Source organism: Talpa occidentalis, unplaced genomic scaffold (assembly GCF_014898055.3).
Source record: "Talpa occidentalis isolate TD23 unplaced genomic scaffold, MPIMG_talOcc4v2.1, whole genome shotgun sequence".
Lineage (NCBI taxonomy): Eukaryota > Metazoa > Chordata > Mammalia > Eulipotyphla > Talpidae > Talpa > Talpa occidentalis.
Window position 1 is genome coordinate 81,886,568 of NW_026555331.1, and position 17,058 is coordinate 81,903,625.

The 17,058-nt window shown below is 36.2% G+C and overlaps 2 protein-coding genes across 6 annotated transcripts in view; both read left to right on the forward strand.

The window, feature by feature from the left end:
• GTPBP10 (GTP binding protein 10) overlaps positions 1-10,725 on the forward strand; it is a 29,120-nt gene extending 18,395 nt beyond the window's left edge. For both annotated transcript variants that reach the window (XM_037507518.2, XM_037507528.2), the window contains 4 exons: positions 1,012-1,119; positions 1,640-1,717; positions 4,302-4,425; positions 7,060-10,725. In XM_037507518.2, the coding sequence (XP_037363415.1) occupies positions 1,012-1,119; positions 1,640-1,717; positions 4,302-4,425; positions 7,060-7,322 (573 nt within the window). In that variant the 3' untranslated portion in view covers positions 7,323-10,725. The remainder of the gene's footprint in view (positions 1-1,011; positions 1,120-1,639; positions 1,718-4,301; positions 4,426-7,059) is intronic.
• Positions 10,726-15,189: 4,464 nt separating this feature from the next.
• Positions 15,190-17,058, forward strand: part of CLDN12 (claudin 12) — a 77,730-nt gene continuing 75,861 nt past the window's right edge. For 2 of the 4 annotated variants that reach the window (XR_008550674.1, XM_054692318.1), the window contains exons 1-2: positions 15,190-15,328; positions 16,731-16,817. The gene's annotated coding sequence lies outside the window, so the exon portion shown is untranslated. Of the gene's footprint in view, positions 15,329-16,730; positions 16,822-17,058 lie in introns of all 4 variants that reach the window. The other 2 variants (XM_037507546.2, XM_037507539.2) reach the window with 2 other exon arrangements.

Here is a 17,058-nt window from a genome sequence, read left to right on the forward strand (position 1 = left end):
GCCTAGGTGACAGCAGAGGAGAGATCTGCCTCACCATGTGGGTTTCTTCCTAGCCTGCCGGGGATCAAACTCGTGCTGCAGAGGCTGTGGATTGCTTCATAGTGCGGTGCTTAACCCCTTGGGCTACCAAGGAGGCCTCATTGTTCATTTTTAAACAATATTTGCTTTCACCCTCCCCCACAGGTGTAGTCCCCATAGAATTTCCTTCACCAATGCACCCGTGCACCATCAGCATAGTCCCCTGTGCTCCTCCCTCCCTCCTCCTCCCCTGCATGATGTCTCTGGTTTATAATTGTCTCTTTTTGTTTTGTTTGTTTTGTATTGTTACTGTTTTTTTTTTTTTTTACACTGACGTCTTATTTGGTTGCCCTGTATTTCTCCTATAAGTGAAACCATCCAATATTTTTCTTTCTCCTTCTGATTTATTTTACTGAGCATACTTCCTTCTAGCTCTATCCACATTGCTGTGAATGGCATAAGTTTATCTTTTTTGATTGCTGAGTAATATTACATTGTGTGTATATATATCACATCTTCCAGGTTTTACCATATTAAATAGTGCTGCAGTAAACATAAGGGTACAGGTGTTCTTTTGAATCAATGTAAAACTTAAAATTTAAAGGTGAAAACTATAGACCTAATTTTTAAATGAACTGAACTAATATACTTATAAACTTCTAAGAATTTAGATTTAAAAGTTGAAAATCGATGAAAAGATCATTAAACAAGATAATTTATAGAATTCCAAAGAGAATTTATGTGATCAATGAATGTTAAACTAATCCCAAAAAAACTGTTGTATTAATAAGTAAAAATGGGACTCATTTCTGTGAACAAAGAATTTTGATTTTTAATACATTAATTTTGTTCTAAAGGTATATTGGCTTTACCAAGATGTTGTGGTAATCACAAATTAGGGACTGTTTATATTTGAAATATGAAAATTTGATAATATGATCATGGTTGTGGTTCTCATATATTCTTTTATCAAATCATTTTACTTTGTATTAGATATCAGTGGCTGATCTTCCTGGTTTAATAGAAGGAGCACATATGAACAAAGGAATGGGCCACAAATTCCTGAAGCATATCGAAAGAACCAGACAACTACTTTTTGTTGTAAGTCATATGCATACCAATGTAATGTTCAAATGAATATGAAAATCAATGAATTTATTTTTCCTAGATGCCTTTTTTATAATAAGATTTAAAGTAGTAGCATATTTTAGTCCATTAAGTCTGTTTAGATGGGGAGTCAAATACAGTAAGTAATCTTTATTTATAATAAAAGGATGGATGTGGAATTTTTTATTATATCAGATGTAATTTTGACCATACTAGTCAAGGTTTAAATCCTTAAGGTTTTTGACATACTGCGATATTGTATAGTATCTTTCTTTGGCACTCTAGTTACATATGAAATTGTTTGTATCAGTGTAAATTATCTATACTGTTTTCTCATTTTATTAATGATTGCCATTTTATCAGAAAAATTCTCACTTCAATTTCTCTGATTCATTTTGAATTTTTAAATTAACAATATAGATTAAGAAATGGTTTTAGCTTGAGAGAATTAAGACGTTTCAAACATAGAAATGTATAGCTGTTCTCATGTTAAAGACTCTTTCCCTTTTTTTAGGTCGATATTTCTGGTTTTCAGCTTTCTTCCAAAACTGAATACAGAACTGCCTTTGAAACCATAATACTGCTTACAAAAGTAGGTCTTCTGTTTCATAAATCTTTATGCTGCATCTAGTCTAGTATATAGACAAGTAGAACTATATGAATTAACATGTAATAATTAAATATATACTCCACCTCCTTTTTTTTAAAGGTTTAGTGTCAATTTAAGAATTATCTAAACTTGCCGTTTTTAGATTCTCCATACTCACTTGCTCCTCAAATTATTATAATCAGTAAAACCCTCCAATTTAAAAAATCCCTTCTCAGACTTTATTTTGCTTAAACTTTGAGACAGTGGTTATTTCTGAAACATTCTCCATTCCTGGTTTCATAAATTGGTTTTACTTCTCTATTTTTCAATCTACTTCTTAAGCAGTTTTCTACTCACTCTTTAAGTAGCTTTCAGATGCTGTTCAGACTACTGACTGTCAAATCATTGTCTGATAACCAGATTTTTTTGTTGTGCTTTAGACCCACTTCCTATTGGGCATCTTTAATCGGATGTCTCATCTGCCCCCTCAAACTTAATATATATAAAACTGAACTCATTACAAAAAAATTTTTTTAACTCTCTGGTCTCTCCCAGAACTTAGTACTGAATATGGAAGCCAGAAATCTGGGTGGTGGTCTTTCCTTCTCTCTAACCACTTCAAGCCCAGTCAGTTTTATATCCTAAATCTCTCTGAAATCCATCTACTTGTCTTCATTTTCATTATTATAATCATTATAGTAGTTGTAAGTCCCTTCTGTCTGATCTCCCTACTTCCAGTCTCTCTTCTCTAATCTGTTTTTATGTGGCAGCTAGAACAACCTTTATAAAAGAGCTAAGATGATCTTTGTTCCTTGCCTAAAACACTTCGATGGTCCCCCATTGCTATTTGGTTAAATTCTAATCTGAACATGGTTTATGTGGTCTGGCAAGGTTTGTGCCTGCCTGGTAAATCCATCTCCACTCTAAATTCTATTATTCAACCATATGATTACTGTCTAATACACTTCAAAGCAACTTAGAGGTCACTTACCTCTAGGACTTTGTATATCCTATTTTCTTTTTTTTTTTTTTAAGTTCTTTTATTATTATTATTTTTTTTTTATAGAGGCATGTTTTATTTATTTTTTTGTTTGTTTTGTTTATACATGCACTGGGTACAGTCAGAAGTGTGGGAAGGTGATAGAATTCACCAGGACCAGAGCAGGGAGCAGAGCAGGCAGAAGGACTGAAGTACACTGCTGAGGGGAGCAGCGGGCAGCAGGAGAGGTCTGCACACCATGTGGGACCCTCCTCCGGTGGCCAGGGAGCAGCTGGGGATCGAACCAGTGCCGCAGAGGCTGCGGGCAGCTTCGCAACCCAGCGCTCAACCACTGAGCCACCGGGGAGGCCCTGTATATCCTATTTTCTTTGACACTTTTTGCCCATTAGAATAATAGTGCTGGGCTGGGCCTCCCCTGGTGGCACAGCGGTTGAGCGCTGGGCTGTGAAGATGCCTCAGCGCCGGTTCGATCCCTGGCCACCAGGGAGGGTCCCACATGGCGCTACAGACCTCTCCTGCCGTGCCCGCTGCTCCCCTCAGCAGTGTATTTCGTCAGTCTGCCTGTTCTGTTCCCCGCTCTGGCTCTGGTAGATTCTCTCACCCTCCCGCGCTTCTGACTGTACCCAGTGCTTGTATAAATAAATAAATAAATCTTAAAAAAAAATAAAAGAATAATAGTGCTGGGAACATTTATGTACAGGTTTTATATGAACATGTTTTCATTTTTCATGGGTATCTAATACCTATGGAGTGGGATTGCTAGATAATATGTTAACCATGTGTTTGACAGAACTGCCAAACTAGTTTTCATTGTGGCTGCACCATTACCCCATTTTACAGCCCCACTAGTATGAGGATTCCAGTTTTTCCACATCAATGTTACCATTTATTATTATCTATTTTATTAATTTTTGCATTCCTGGCGGTGATATTGTGGTATTTCATTATGGTTTTTGATTTTCTTTCTCTAGTGACTAATGACAATCATCTTTTTGTGTGCTTATCAGCCATTTGTATGTCTTTGGAGAAATGTCTGTTCATATTCTTTGCCCATTTTTTAGTTGGAATGTTTGTCTTTTTGTTGAATCAGATACATTATTTGCAAATATTTTCTCCCATTCTCTGAGTTGTCTTCTCACTCTCTTTATGATACCCTTTGAAACTCAAAATTTTAAATTTTGATGAAATCCCATTTATTTTTTTCTTTTGCTTGTGCTTTTGGTATTTTATCTAAGAAACTATTACTAAGCACATGTACTTTCTCCAAGAAAAATATAGGTATAACATTAGACTGTCATTATTCACTTATGCATTCACTTATGTACTTAACAGACGTCCACATTTGACTCTAGGTACAAAGTCATAACTATTTCAAGATGTCATGTGAACTAAAATATATTAACATATGAACTAACTAGGAAGCATTTTCTGAATTTCCTTTGTTAATTAGTTTTGTGGTTGTTGTTGGAGATGCGAGTGGACTCTAGATTACTCTGGTCTATAAAGTAAAGAAACACATTACCAAGTAGGTGATTTATATAAATATTTTAATAAAATTATTTGTTTTTTTCTCTTTTTTATTTAAAGGAGTTAGAGATGTACAAAGAGGACCTTCAGACAAAACCTGCACTTCTAGCAGTTAATAAAATGGACTTGCCAGATGCCCAAGATAAATTCCATGTACTGATGAATCAACTCCAGAATCCTAAAGGTAAACAATTTAATGAAAACTTGCAATGTACCGAGAATGCTAAGTTCAGTAATCAGTGGAAAAGAAAACTGACAGTTGCTACTCTTTAAAAATACATATGTTTAAAGAAAGAACACATACCATTTAAATAACATTATAATAATTCTCAGGTTTCAAAATAAATCATATGAATAGTAAGAGGAGACAAAAGAAAAATTAATTTGACTAAGGTTAATCTTCATGAAGAAGTAAAACTAAAAATGGACTCAAAAAATTAATGGGGGGGGAGCGCCTCCCTGGTGGCGCAAGGGGTTAAACGGCTGCACTATGAAGCAGTTACAGCCAGGAAGGTGACCCACATGGAGCAGCAGACCTCTCCCGGCTCGCCTGCTGCTCCCCTTAGCAGTGTATTTCAGTAAATCTGCCTGTTTTGCTCCCCATTCTGTCTCTTGTGAATCCTCTCACCCATCACATCTCTGGCCTATACCCCAGCTCTTGTATGCATAAATAAATAAATATTAAAAAAAAAAGTTAATGGGGTTTGAGTCAGAATTTTTTAAAAGTCAGCATCTACCTGTGAAGTCTTTCACTTTAATGCATATCACAAGTTCTAGAACTTCATTCCCTTAGTACACCAGAAATTTAAAAACAGAGTTAATAGTTCCAACTTGTATCTATCTTTGCAATGTGAGCTCTCTTGATCTCCAAAATACACAGATTTTCTAAAACTTCAAAACTGGAGTATCTGTGTATATGTCACAATGAATGATAGATTCTGTTACTCCTAAGGGATTTATTTGTTTGAAATTCGTTCCTAAATGAACCACTTTTTGTAAAGGAACTTAGAGGGATTCTCCACAGTTTTAGATATTGACCTTTGCAGAACACTATCCTCTAGTGCTGATGCTTTCATTTTTCTGAGATTAGTAGATGACTTCGCATTAAAATGAGGAAAAGTAGGATGGTAAATGTCTAAAGTGTTTAAATGGTACTTTCTCCAATTTAAAAAGTAATTTATCTCTTTTTATCCTTGGCAATAAAACTGAGGAAAATAAATTATAGTATACTAGGACTAGAAGGTGACACCAGAAGATCCTTTCTTCCCTCAAAATCTTTCCCCTATGTAGTTTACGTATTGGGGCTGTCCTTGAGTTAATAATTTACATTGAGACATAAATATTCCCTTTAAATTATGTTATATTAAAGTCATTGGATCTGTTTGCTACTAGGTTATGCAGAAAAGGACCTTTTCAGTTGAGGTAGCAGAAGGGAGGCTAACTTAGAAGTTTGTAGCTATTCTGGATTGTCAGCACCCACAGTGATCAGTGATCGTTCCTGATTAGCCTCTGAATTTCCTTTGGAACATATGAATCTCAGAAATCAAGCTCCATTTTGGCTTATTTAATCTTTCATTTCAGCCTTTTCAGTACATATTTTAACCCATCCCATCAGTATGTCATCCTACCTCCTACCACCTTAGTGTCAGGGTAAATGAAAAAGTAATATAACAGCTGTCAAGCTTTGTGGAGTGATAGATTGGAGTCATCTGAAATGAACTGCCCTTGAAATCTCTCATACACTTTCAATTTTAGTAGGACTCCTTTCACCAATGTTAAGTCTGTCCTTGAGGGCAGTTAAAGGCTATCAGTATATTGAAGCAAGCTAGGACATGCCAAATCATGAATGATATTATTTTTTTTTAAGATTTATTTATACATATAAGAACTGGGGTACAGGCCAGAGGTGCGGGGGGTGAAAGGATTCACCAGAGACAGAGTGGGGAACAGAACAGGCAGATTGACTGAAATACACTGCTGAGGGGAGCAGCGGGTGAGTCAGGAGATGTCTGCTGTGCCATGTGGATCACCTCCCTGGCCTGGAATGGAACTCATGCTGCAGTGGCTGCGGATAGCTTCATAGTTCTGCATTTTAACCCCTTGTACCACCAGGGAGGCCCCGAATTATGTTATTTTTATAGAAAGATCCTTTAAGAGCACCTATGTTGCCTCATTTTATTGAACTCTTCTCAAAAGCAACATTTATTGTTTCTATGTGTAAATCATCTTCTCTGATTCATATTTTATTTATACTTAATTTGGTTTTAAATATCATAATTTAACAAATATTTTGCAATCAAAAAAGATAAACTCATGCCATTCACAGCAACATGGATGGAGCTAGAAGGGATCATGCTCAGTGAAATAAGCCAGAGGGAAAAAGAAAAATATCGAATGGTTTCACTTAGAGGAGGAATATAGGGGAACCAAATAAGGGATGGGGGGGAATAATAATAAAACAACAAAACTAGCAGGCAACCATAAATAAGAGACATTCTGTGAGGGTGGGGAGGAAGAGGGATCGAAACAGGGGAGAGAAGAACACGAAGGACTATGGTGATTGTTCACAGGTGATTTGGTGGTGGGACTTCTACAAGGAATACACAATGATGTAAAAGATATAAATTTTTAAAAAATTGTAAAAAAAATATTTACTAAGCATCTGTCATGTGCTAAGAACACTAGCTAAAAGGTAAAGATATGAGTATTAGAGAGAAGGAAAAAGGGAATTAAAAATCCTAAATTTCCCATTCCTTGCAGTTTTGACTTATTTTCAAAGAAAGTGAAAATCAACTTAGTTTTGTATTCTTTGTTGCAGACTTTTTACATTTATTTGAAAAAAAATTGATTCCAGAAAGGACCATGAAATTCCAGCATATCATCCCTATTTCTGCAATTACTGGAGAAGGAATTGACAAATTGAAGGACAGTATAAGACAATCACTGGATGAGCAAGCTGACCGGGAAAATGATTCATACCATCAGAAACAGTTGCTTAATTTACAGACTTCCAAAACAATATCTTATAGTGAGCCACCATCAAAGAGTGCTACTACTAGTTCCAGAATGGATATAATTTAAAATTATTAAAAATGATATTGACATTATGTTCATTTGAAAGTTTTTCCACAGACATATTTTTTTTTTAAAGGTTAGTTACTCCCGATCTTCTGATATACATGCCATCGTTCAAAAACTACTTTTTGAAGTTGTTCTGTATTTAAGTGTATTAATAGTAAAAACCTGAGTGCTAAAAAGGAGTTTATAATTTTATGACCAATACACCTATAATAAATATCCTCCAATGTACTTGTACTAAGATATGTCTAGTGAGATAATTTCTAAAAATTATATAAAAGAATTCCCCAAATATTGTTGGAATGAGCAACTAGCTTTTGTTGCCTAGTGGTTAACTCTCAGCCCTGTCATCTCTATGGCCTGAGTTCTATCCTCACCCAGAGAGCTAACCCACATGGCACAGCAGACCTATCTTGCCTTCTGCTCCCCACTCTGTCTCTGGTGAATCCTCTAACCCCCTGAACCTCTGGCCTACACCCCTGTTCTTCTATGCAAAAGTAGAAATAAAAAAACACATAATAAATACTCAGGAATTTGTTTATTCATAGGTGAAATCTTTAGAGCACAGATCCAAATTCACAGTATGATGTATTTTAATATAATACTTAAGTGTCTGGTGGTATAAACTTGTAATTCATGATGGTAAATAAATCTGATATAGCAAGCTCTGGCACTTGGTAAAAAAGTTGTTATACATAGTGTACTAATACCCTACACCTCAGTTAAGTATTACCTAAAGTATATAATTTGAAAGATAAAAATGAAAAAGTCTTGCTTAAGGATATAAGGCAACTGACATGACCTTGAAAGGTTTATTTTAAAGTAAATCTTTAAGATTTTTAAATTTCTTTTTTTATAAAATAAAAAAGGAATCCAAACTTTCTTATTTTGTTTGCAATAAAAACCATCAACCTTTAGGAACAGCTACATAGAGTATACTTCCAATAACTAGGAAATACAAACAATGGGACATTTTAGTGAGTTACATAACAAAATGCTTCATTTAGTTTTGGGGTAGTAACTTGGGCATTATTGAGGAAGCATAAGATAAAACTCCTCTTAAATCCCAACACATATCTATCATTCTTTGTCACAGCAGAAAATTAGATTATGGTGTCAGCATTTCAGAAATTCACCTGATCAATCTGTCCTCATATTGTTACTTGATTATATTTAGGAAATAATAGAAATGAAAAAGAGAAAATAAATGACATATGGATACTATGATCAGCACAGATGTTCAAATTCCAAAGCACTTTGCTTACTCTTATTCCTTTGTTGTAAAGCAGAAGCAGACTATTTTAATCCCTTGTAGTTCCTGCTATCAAATGTGAGATCCATGCTAGCAGATCCCTGTGAGCAGCTTGCTGCTCTGTGTACAGGGAAGACACTCAATAAATACCTATACAATGGAGAAAAATACAAGTACAAGAAAAGCCAGAGATTTGGGAACTTGAGATGGGAGATGGGAACGGGATAGAAAAAAGAATAAATGAAAGTAAATAATGCACATAAAAAGTCATTTTGGGGACCTCCCTAGTGACACAAGCACTGCCTTATGAAGTGATCTGCAGCACCAGTTCGATCCCCTAGCCGGCCAGGGAGCTACCCACATGGTGCAGCAGACCTCTCCTGTCTCGCCCGCTGCTCCCCTCAGCAGTGTATTTCAGTCAGTCTGCCTGTTCTGTTCCCTGCTCTGTCTCTGGTGAATCCTCTCACTCCCACCCCCACCCCCGCATTTCTGGCCTGTACCCCAGCTCTTGTATGCATAAATAAATCTTTAAAAAAAAAAAAAAGGAAAAAGTCATTTTGTTATACCAAAAGAAATTTATGTCCAGAACAGTAGTGATATTTTTTACTTAATACTTTACAAAAGGATGAATACTTGAATATTCTTATGCAAAGCCTTCCATAGCATTAAATTCCAAAATAATTATTAATCTAAGCAGCATTAAAGAGTAATTTTTAAAGGCTCATTAACTTGCTATTATTTTGTTTTAAAAAACCTGAAAAATGTTTAAATAATGAACTCATTTGGGTAAAGACATACAAAAATTCTGTAAGAACATAAACTATCACCAGTGGTTTTCTTTGGGAATGGTGAGAGAACGTAATGCAGATAGTACTTGCTTTTTACAATGAATATGTATATTTTATAAAACTCACTAAGAGAAAATGTCTAATTTGTAAGTTTTTAAAACTGAGGCAAAAATTTAAATTGTATTCTCTAAATATTTAGAGATTGGTAATATTTATGTAAATATTTAGATGATTGGTAATACTGCTTAAAATTTGGACTTCCTACTTATTCTTCTTTATTAAAATATGAGATAAAGTAGGTTGTAAGAAAATAAGACATATATAAGTGCTGCAAAGCAGGGAAAAATACTTAAGAAAAATATCCCAAACTGCAAATTGCAAACATCTATCATCTAGTTTCCATTATATATCATTAGTGATCTTAATTATCACTGAACATATCTTCAAATTTATGATTTTGCATTTTTTTTTTCAAAAAGGGGGACTTGTTATAAATTTAGTAGACCCAGGGACAAGAAAGGAGAGGTCTGCTGCGCTCTGTGTTAGCTCCCTGGATGAGGATCGAACTCAGGCTATAAAGGTGACAGCACTGAGACTTAACCCCTAGGCCACCAAGGAGGCCAGCTATTATGTGTTCTTTTTATGACATATATCCAATTATTCCTATATATCATTCCTTTATGTAAAATAAAAGTTTTAAATGGAAAACAAGTATTAGTTCATAATTGGGGAAATGTTTACTTTCATAATGGAAAAAAATCGGGTCAATGGGTATTTTATTTCAGATTTCATTCAACTGTCTTGTAAAATTATGTGTTTTCTTTTAACTCAGTATTCATTTTCTTTGGGAGGATAGAGGTCAGATCCCGTTGAATGAGTTAATAAAAGCTACAGATTTTTTTCTTGCCAAAAATGAGCAACAATGAAACAGGGTTTGCAAAGTTCCCTCTAGAAGTTTTTACTTTTGTCAAAGTACATTAAAAATGTTTCAAAGTACCAGCATAAGTGTATTTACAAACTATAACTTAAAATTAGCAATAATATAAGTCATAAACCTACAGAGTTTAAAAATATGCCATTTTGTTGAAAGCCAAAATCATGAATTTAATGTGTATTTTTAAACCTTTAAGGGATATCTTGTATTTGGTGTAAGTCTGTCCTATTGAATAGGTTAGTAAGATAAGTCCATTTCGTTTGAGTACATGGTCTGTGCTGATAATCAAAATAGCTACCATGGTAAAGTTTCCATGTGCTGGGCATTGTTAGGACTTCAAATATGTTGTCTTTTAAACAATGCACTATGGTGCCTCTTAGTTATTTTTTAAGTTGAATGGTGAGTACATGAGGTTTTTAAAAAACCTTTTTGAGAGTGTAAAATATTTTTGTTAAATATAATTTAATTAAATTATAAAATATATAAATTTTTTATTAAAATATAATTAAAGAAGATAATCTTTGTCTTATAGGAATTTATACCTTAGGAATTAAGACAATTAAATGAACATTAACAAGGGGTTAAGCACCGCACTATGAAGTAATCCACAGCACGAGTTCGATCCCTGGGCCGGCCAGGGAGAAACCCACATGGTGAAGCAGACCTCTCCTGTCTTGCCCGCTGCTCCCCTCAGCAGTGTATTTCAGTCAGTCTGCCTGTTCTGCTCCCCACTCTGTCTCTGGTGAATCCTCTCACCCCCCACATCTCTGGCCTGTACCCCAGTTCTTGTATGCATAAATAAATAAATCTTTAAAAAAATTAGTTGATGAAAAATAAGCATCTATTTTTTTAAAGGATTTCAGAGGAGCATTTTGTTTTTTTCTGATTGGCGCTTAACAAGTAAAGAAAACGTATTAGAGGACTTTAGCATCAAGTGGGTGTCAGAAGCCAACTGAAGGTAATACGAAAGCAAGTAATAGAAATGAGAAAAGCGAAACGAAAAAATGTCTATTGGGAAGTTGTAGTATTTCCCTGTAGATAACTTCAGGAGTAGCAGATGGGGTTATTGCCTTCGTTGGCTATCATAAGGATGAAAGAGCCAGAGACAACTGAAACCACCATTTCTAGCCATAATCAACCATTCATGTTAGGTAGTTCTAATTTTAAAATGTTATAAATTCTCTTTATATGACAGTTGTTAATTAATAGTTGTTAGGTATTTGGAAGACTGCACAGGAAGTAGTCACCTTTGTATATATTATTAATGTCTTCATAATAGAAATTAAATCTTTGGGATGCCCAGATACTAAGCTACATGAAGCACAGCTATTATCTGAATCATGTACTTTGAAATACTTGGAATTTGAAAAACAGGATATGTAGTTTATATTCTAACTAATTTTGGAGCAATATATGGCCAGGTACTTATTTTTCTTTTTGTAAGCTCTAAGTGCATTGAAAGTTGAAAGCAAAGGACAAAAGCTTCCTTTATTCTTTGCACATATTTGAGTATATTTTTCTGAAATTGCCAATATCTTCTGACTTCATTTTCTTAGTGGTTGTCAAACATTATTTTGGGCATTATTTCTATGTAGAAGGTTTTAAGAAGACCATGGTATAATTTTCTTATATTAAGAAAAAGGATATGATTATAAAGCTAAAATATACCTTCAGTTTTATTTGTATATGGTTTGCTACAAATTGAGGGAGATTGGATGGATTTGAAACATGATTAAATGACAGTAAATAAAAGCCCCTGGCCAACTGAATCCTAATGGTAGGAAATAAATGTACTATATAATAATTGAGCCTCAATTTTAAAAACAAATCTCTCCATGAACTGGCACTACTTTGGAGTCAAGAGAAATTGTAAGAGCAATATAATGAGCACACATGGTTTTTCCTATAAACATACGAACCAGAAAAACTCATCTGCTTCAAAGAACCATTGATGTAACACCAAAATTGTAATACATTTATCAGAAGTTTGACATACAATTTCTCTTTAAAAACTGGGTGGGAAATAGTGGTGGTGGGAGAGGAAGGGGTAATTGACACAATGAAAGACAAATTAAAAACTGAAAGCAATTATAGGAAAAAGTCTTCAGTTATCCTACTTTATTCCAGTTCTTTTGTACAGTCTTTCCTCTTTCCCTCCCTTCCTCACCTCTACAGTAACAACTTTATTAAAGATAGAAACATACATTGTCATTCCACCTATTTTATAGAACGTAAATTTCTAACAATTTTTAAAGTGACATCTCACTCAGAACCTTCTTCCCTTATTTCCTATGCTAGTTTGCTGTGCTCACAGTAACAAAGTATCACAGACTGGGTACTTAACAACAGAAAGACTCAAAATAGCCATTGCTGGATCTTAAGGTGTAAGGGGACCAAGGAATACAGATGTTCTTAGACAACTGGAGAGGGTAAATGCAACCTCCAACAAAAAAAGTCCTTCTGACACCTTGATTTTAGCCCACTGAGATCCTGCCAGGTTTCTTACCTCTAGAACTGTAAAATAATAAATCTGTGGTGTTTTAACCACTGTTTTCAGATTAGTCGTCTCTGTTGAGAAAAACTGGAAAGCCAGGATTCTTAATTGCTCTAAAGTCTTCCTTAAGGTAGTTCTGACAATGATATTCTAATGATAATCTAGCCCCAATAGGGGCACATAAGTATTTCATTCCATCTGCACTATACCAAAGACAGGCTAACCACAGACAGAACTTGATCAAAAAGTCTAGAAATAGGGTTGTCTTCCCTTCCTTTTGGAACTGTTATTATTTTTGTTGTTGTTTTTTAAAGATTTATTTATTCATGCATACAAGAACTGGGGTATAGGCCAGATGTGCGGGAGGGTGAGAGGACCCACCAGAGACAGAGCAGGGAACAGAACAGGCAGACTGATGAAACACACTGCTGAGGGGAGCAGCGGACAAGGCAGGAGAGGTCTGCTGCACCAGGTGGGCATCTCTCCCCAAACCCACCCCCACCCCCCCCCAGTCAGGATTGAACCGCACTGCAGAGGCTGCAGGACAGCTTCACAGGGCTGCGCTCAACTGCTTGCGCCACCAGAGAGGCCCTATTATTTTTAAAATTATAGTCAACTACATCTATATCCCAACTAAAGTCTGCTAATCAGGTAATCAATGTTTGGGAAGTAAATTATGAAATAATTTTGTACATAGTATTAGATTCAATTCAGTTATTTTAGATGACCAAACTGAATGAAATTCAGTGCTGATCACTCTGTGACTCAGGAGTCACATTGCTATCACGCATCTGGTATTCCCAGAAATGACCTATAGCCCAAGGCCTATATGTGCCCAAATATCCTCTTACCACTTAATGCCCTCCTCATTATTACATTTCTAGGTCTAACTTTAGGATCATAATGTTTCTGACCCTACATAACCTTACAACCTCTGAAGCATGGTAGATAAGAAGATGGCAATAGTGGACAGAGATCAGCCTTTCTCCCTTCCTTTTTCCATCACGAACAAAGAGTCTCATTGTTACTGGAGCATCACAAAATGAAAACAGTGTAGTGCTCATTTGTGTCAGATACTGTTGTAAATATCACTACGTAAAATTATGCATTTTAATGCTCACCATAATTTTTTAATGTAGAAAATTATCATACATGAAATACTGAGGTACAGCAGCTTACTTAACTTACCTAAGGTCATACAGGGACAGACTGGAATAGGAGTGGATGCCATTCTTTACTCTTGGTTAAACTGTGATGCTTTTCTCAAATTCTATTAAAAAATTCAAAGGTATAGAAAGTTTGAATAGTACAGTGAACACCAATATAACTATGGTTACTAGACTCAACTATTAACATTTGCCACATTTACTTTTATCCCCATGGCATTTGAAGTTGTAGACCTCATGCCTAATAAAGAAAAAATAGATCTAACTTCTGAATTCTTTATTTTATTTCAGATATTCAGAAATACAGGATATCATGTTTCAAGAAGCCAACAAAGAAAGGCACAGGACAATTGAAATTTTGAGGAAGAGTAAATTAAAGTTAGTTCAAATAGTTAATAGCTGGCTATGTGCTCTACTTGACACTTCAGCTATATTAAGTGTATTTTCAAGCAAAGTCAGTAATCTAGGTAATCTTACCATCATTTTATTTTTTTTAAAGATTTATTTATTTATGCATCCAAGAGCTGGGGTACAGGCCAGAGATGGTGGGGTAGGGGTGAGAGGATTCACCAGAGACAGAGCGGGGAACAGAACAGGCAGACTGAAGAAATACACTGCTGAGGGGAGCACTGCGGGCAAATCAGGAGAGGTCTGCCTCACCATGTGGGTTTCTCCCTGGTCGGTAGGGATCGAATTCGCGCTACAGAGGCTGCAGATTGCTTCATAGTGCGGTGCTTAACCCCTTACCCCACCAGAGAGGCCCTATTCGAGAGATAACTTGCCCCCATCCTACTCGTGTTTAGCAGACCGCCATGTAAACCTAGGCAGTCTGGTTGTAGAGTTTGAACTCTTCGGCTTTGAGTCCCCTTAAAAACTTCGTGTGTATGTGGGGGAGGAGGGCTTTAAGGATGTTTGCTAACCTTCTTCTAAGTAAATCACTCTTAATAGGAAACATTTACTTGGGCTCCCAACTTAAGAGTAGTTTTAGTTTAGTTTTTTTAACTTAAATATACATATTTAAGTTAAATATATATATATATATATATATATATATATATATATATATATATATATATACCCCAAATGTGGACGGGAACAGAAGGCGCAGGGGTGATAGGGTCGGTGAGCAGCGGGGAGAGAAGGGCGCGAGGCGGTCGCAGGATGTTGCCAGCGGCTGGTGACCCCGGGCATTCTGGGAATTGTAGTCTTCCAACCATCCAGGCCATTCCCGTTTAGGACCTCAGGGGAACCTGACTGCGCTCCCAGAAGCCTCCGGTGCGACTCGCTGGGAACGCACTTCCTGGGACGCTGAGGAGGAGACGGCCGGGCAGCTCCTCAGTGTGACCGCGTAAAATGCCTTGGGTGTGAGAAGCAGGTAGGTGCGGACCAGGTTTCTGGGTCTTCTGCATAAGTAACTGAGGATTTTGTGTACAATTGCTAACCCCTGGGAAATCGGGAACGCTGACAAATGCTGACCACATTTGTGGACGTGAAAATTGAGTGAGGCGATATTTGATAAAGCTTTTAAAGATTATTTTCTACACAGGGTAGGGGAATGTCAGGAGGGCTTGCTGCAGCGGCCGGGGGCCGGGGGCTCGGTGCCGGCTCTGCTTTGTGGAGCTGCTAGTTGCTATTTTTGAATCAGTAGCTGATGATGCTGGTTGTGTAATGATGACCTGCTTGCGGTTCAAACCACTCAGTGTTGCAGGGATGAGCTTGTTCTGAGAGCGGTTGCCGCCTTTGTTGCCGTCTCTTTCCGTGGGCTCTGACCAGGAAAGTTTTCCCCCCTTCTCTTTCTGCTGGCTCGGGTGCTCCTACGGACCCTGCTCGGAGGAGGAGGCGACGGAGGGGTGCGGCTTGCTCTCGAAGCTTGTTTCTTTTCCTCTGAAGCCCTTGTTTTGTAGTACAGCCCTGGGATGGGCCCCTCAAGTTAAAGAAAGGCCAGACTCAGTGACCCTAGTTAAAATGATTGCTCTGAGATCCCATTGTCTGTTTTTAATTGTAAAACGATTTTCCTTGACTTTGGAGTGAGTAATTAATTATGCTTGATACCAACTCAAGAAACACTTTTGGGGCAGGGGCTCGATTTAAATCTCTTCTGGGGGACTGTTGTGGACCTTCTACGTAATGATCATAATAGGGCTAGTGATAAACGCCTTAATCCAGGAAGCTCTCAGATGTTTACAAGTTTTCATTCTCATCCTGTTCATTTGAGATAAATAGTATTTGAAGAGGAAATTACTGATGCTTAGAAAAAGATACATGAAAACATTTAAATGGCAGGTTGAGCCATTGGTGGAGCTATAAATTTAAAAAAAAAAATTCTAGATGCAAATTTTAGTATGCACAGTGGCTATATCAACTTGGCCTAGTTATGTTAGTATCCTTTTAAGAGGTATAAAAGAAGTATAATGAATTGTTTGTACTTCCAAGACAACTAATTGCATATTGTTTCCTTGGCCCTTTTTATTCTTTCACTATAGTCGAGAAATTAATTAAGTATTGATCATTTATTCCAAAACAATAAATTGATTTTATCCTTATCCCTTCATCTTTCAAACCACAAAATGAATGATTTTCTCTTTTTATTTTACGTATTGGCAATATGTGAATTTAAGAATAAACTGCTTTTTCATTTTAATTTACTGGACATCTTTTTTGTATATTTCATTGGTGTTAGATAATTGGTGATTATCTTGTCAAAGTCCATATACGTTAAAGTGGAGTTTTTAGAAAAGTGCTATAGTAACTTGGGGGTATTTTTCCTATTTCTTTAGACCCAGAACATCTCTACTCTGTTCAAATATGCATATATTCTTCTAAATTGTTAAGAGTTGTCTTAGAACTACCGAGAACCTCAAAGAGTAAGTATGTATTTTGATTCTTTCTTATTTCCCTTTCCAGCCATGTGTCAGACAACACATTTTTCACTTTTTCAACAAAGTTGTTTTAGGACGCTTTCCTTGTGAGTGCAATGATTGATGACCTATAGATTCTAAGAAAACCCAAGTTACGGCTAGAGGGTATCTTTTTGAAAATACTTCTACTCATTATTATATCTTTGGTAACATGTAGTTTTATACCAAATTTTATCCATCTGCTTCT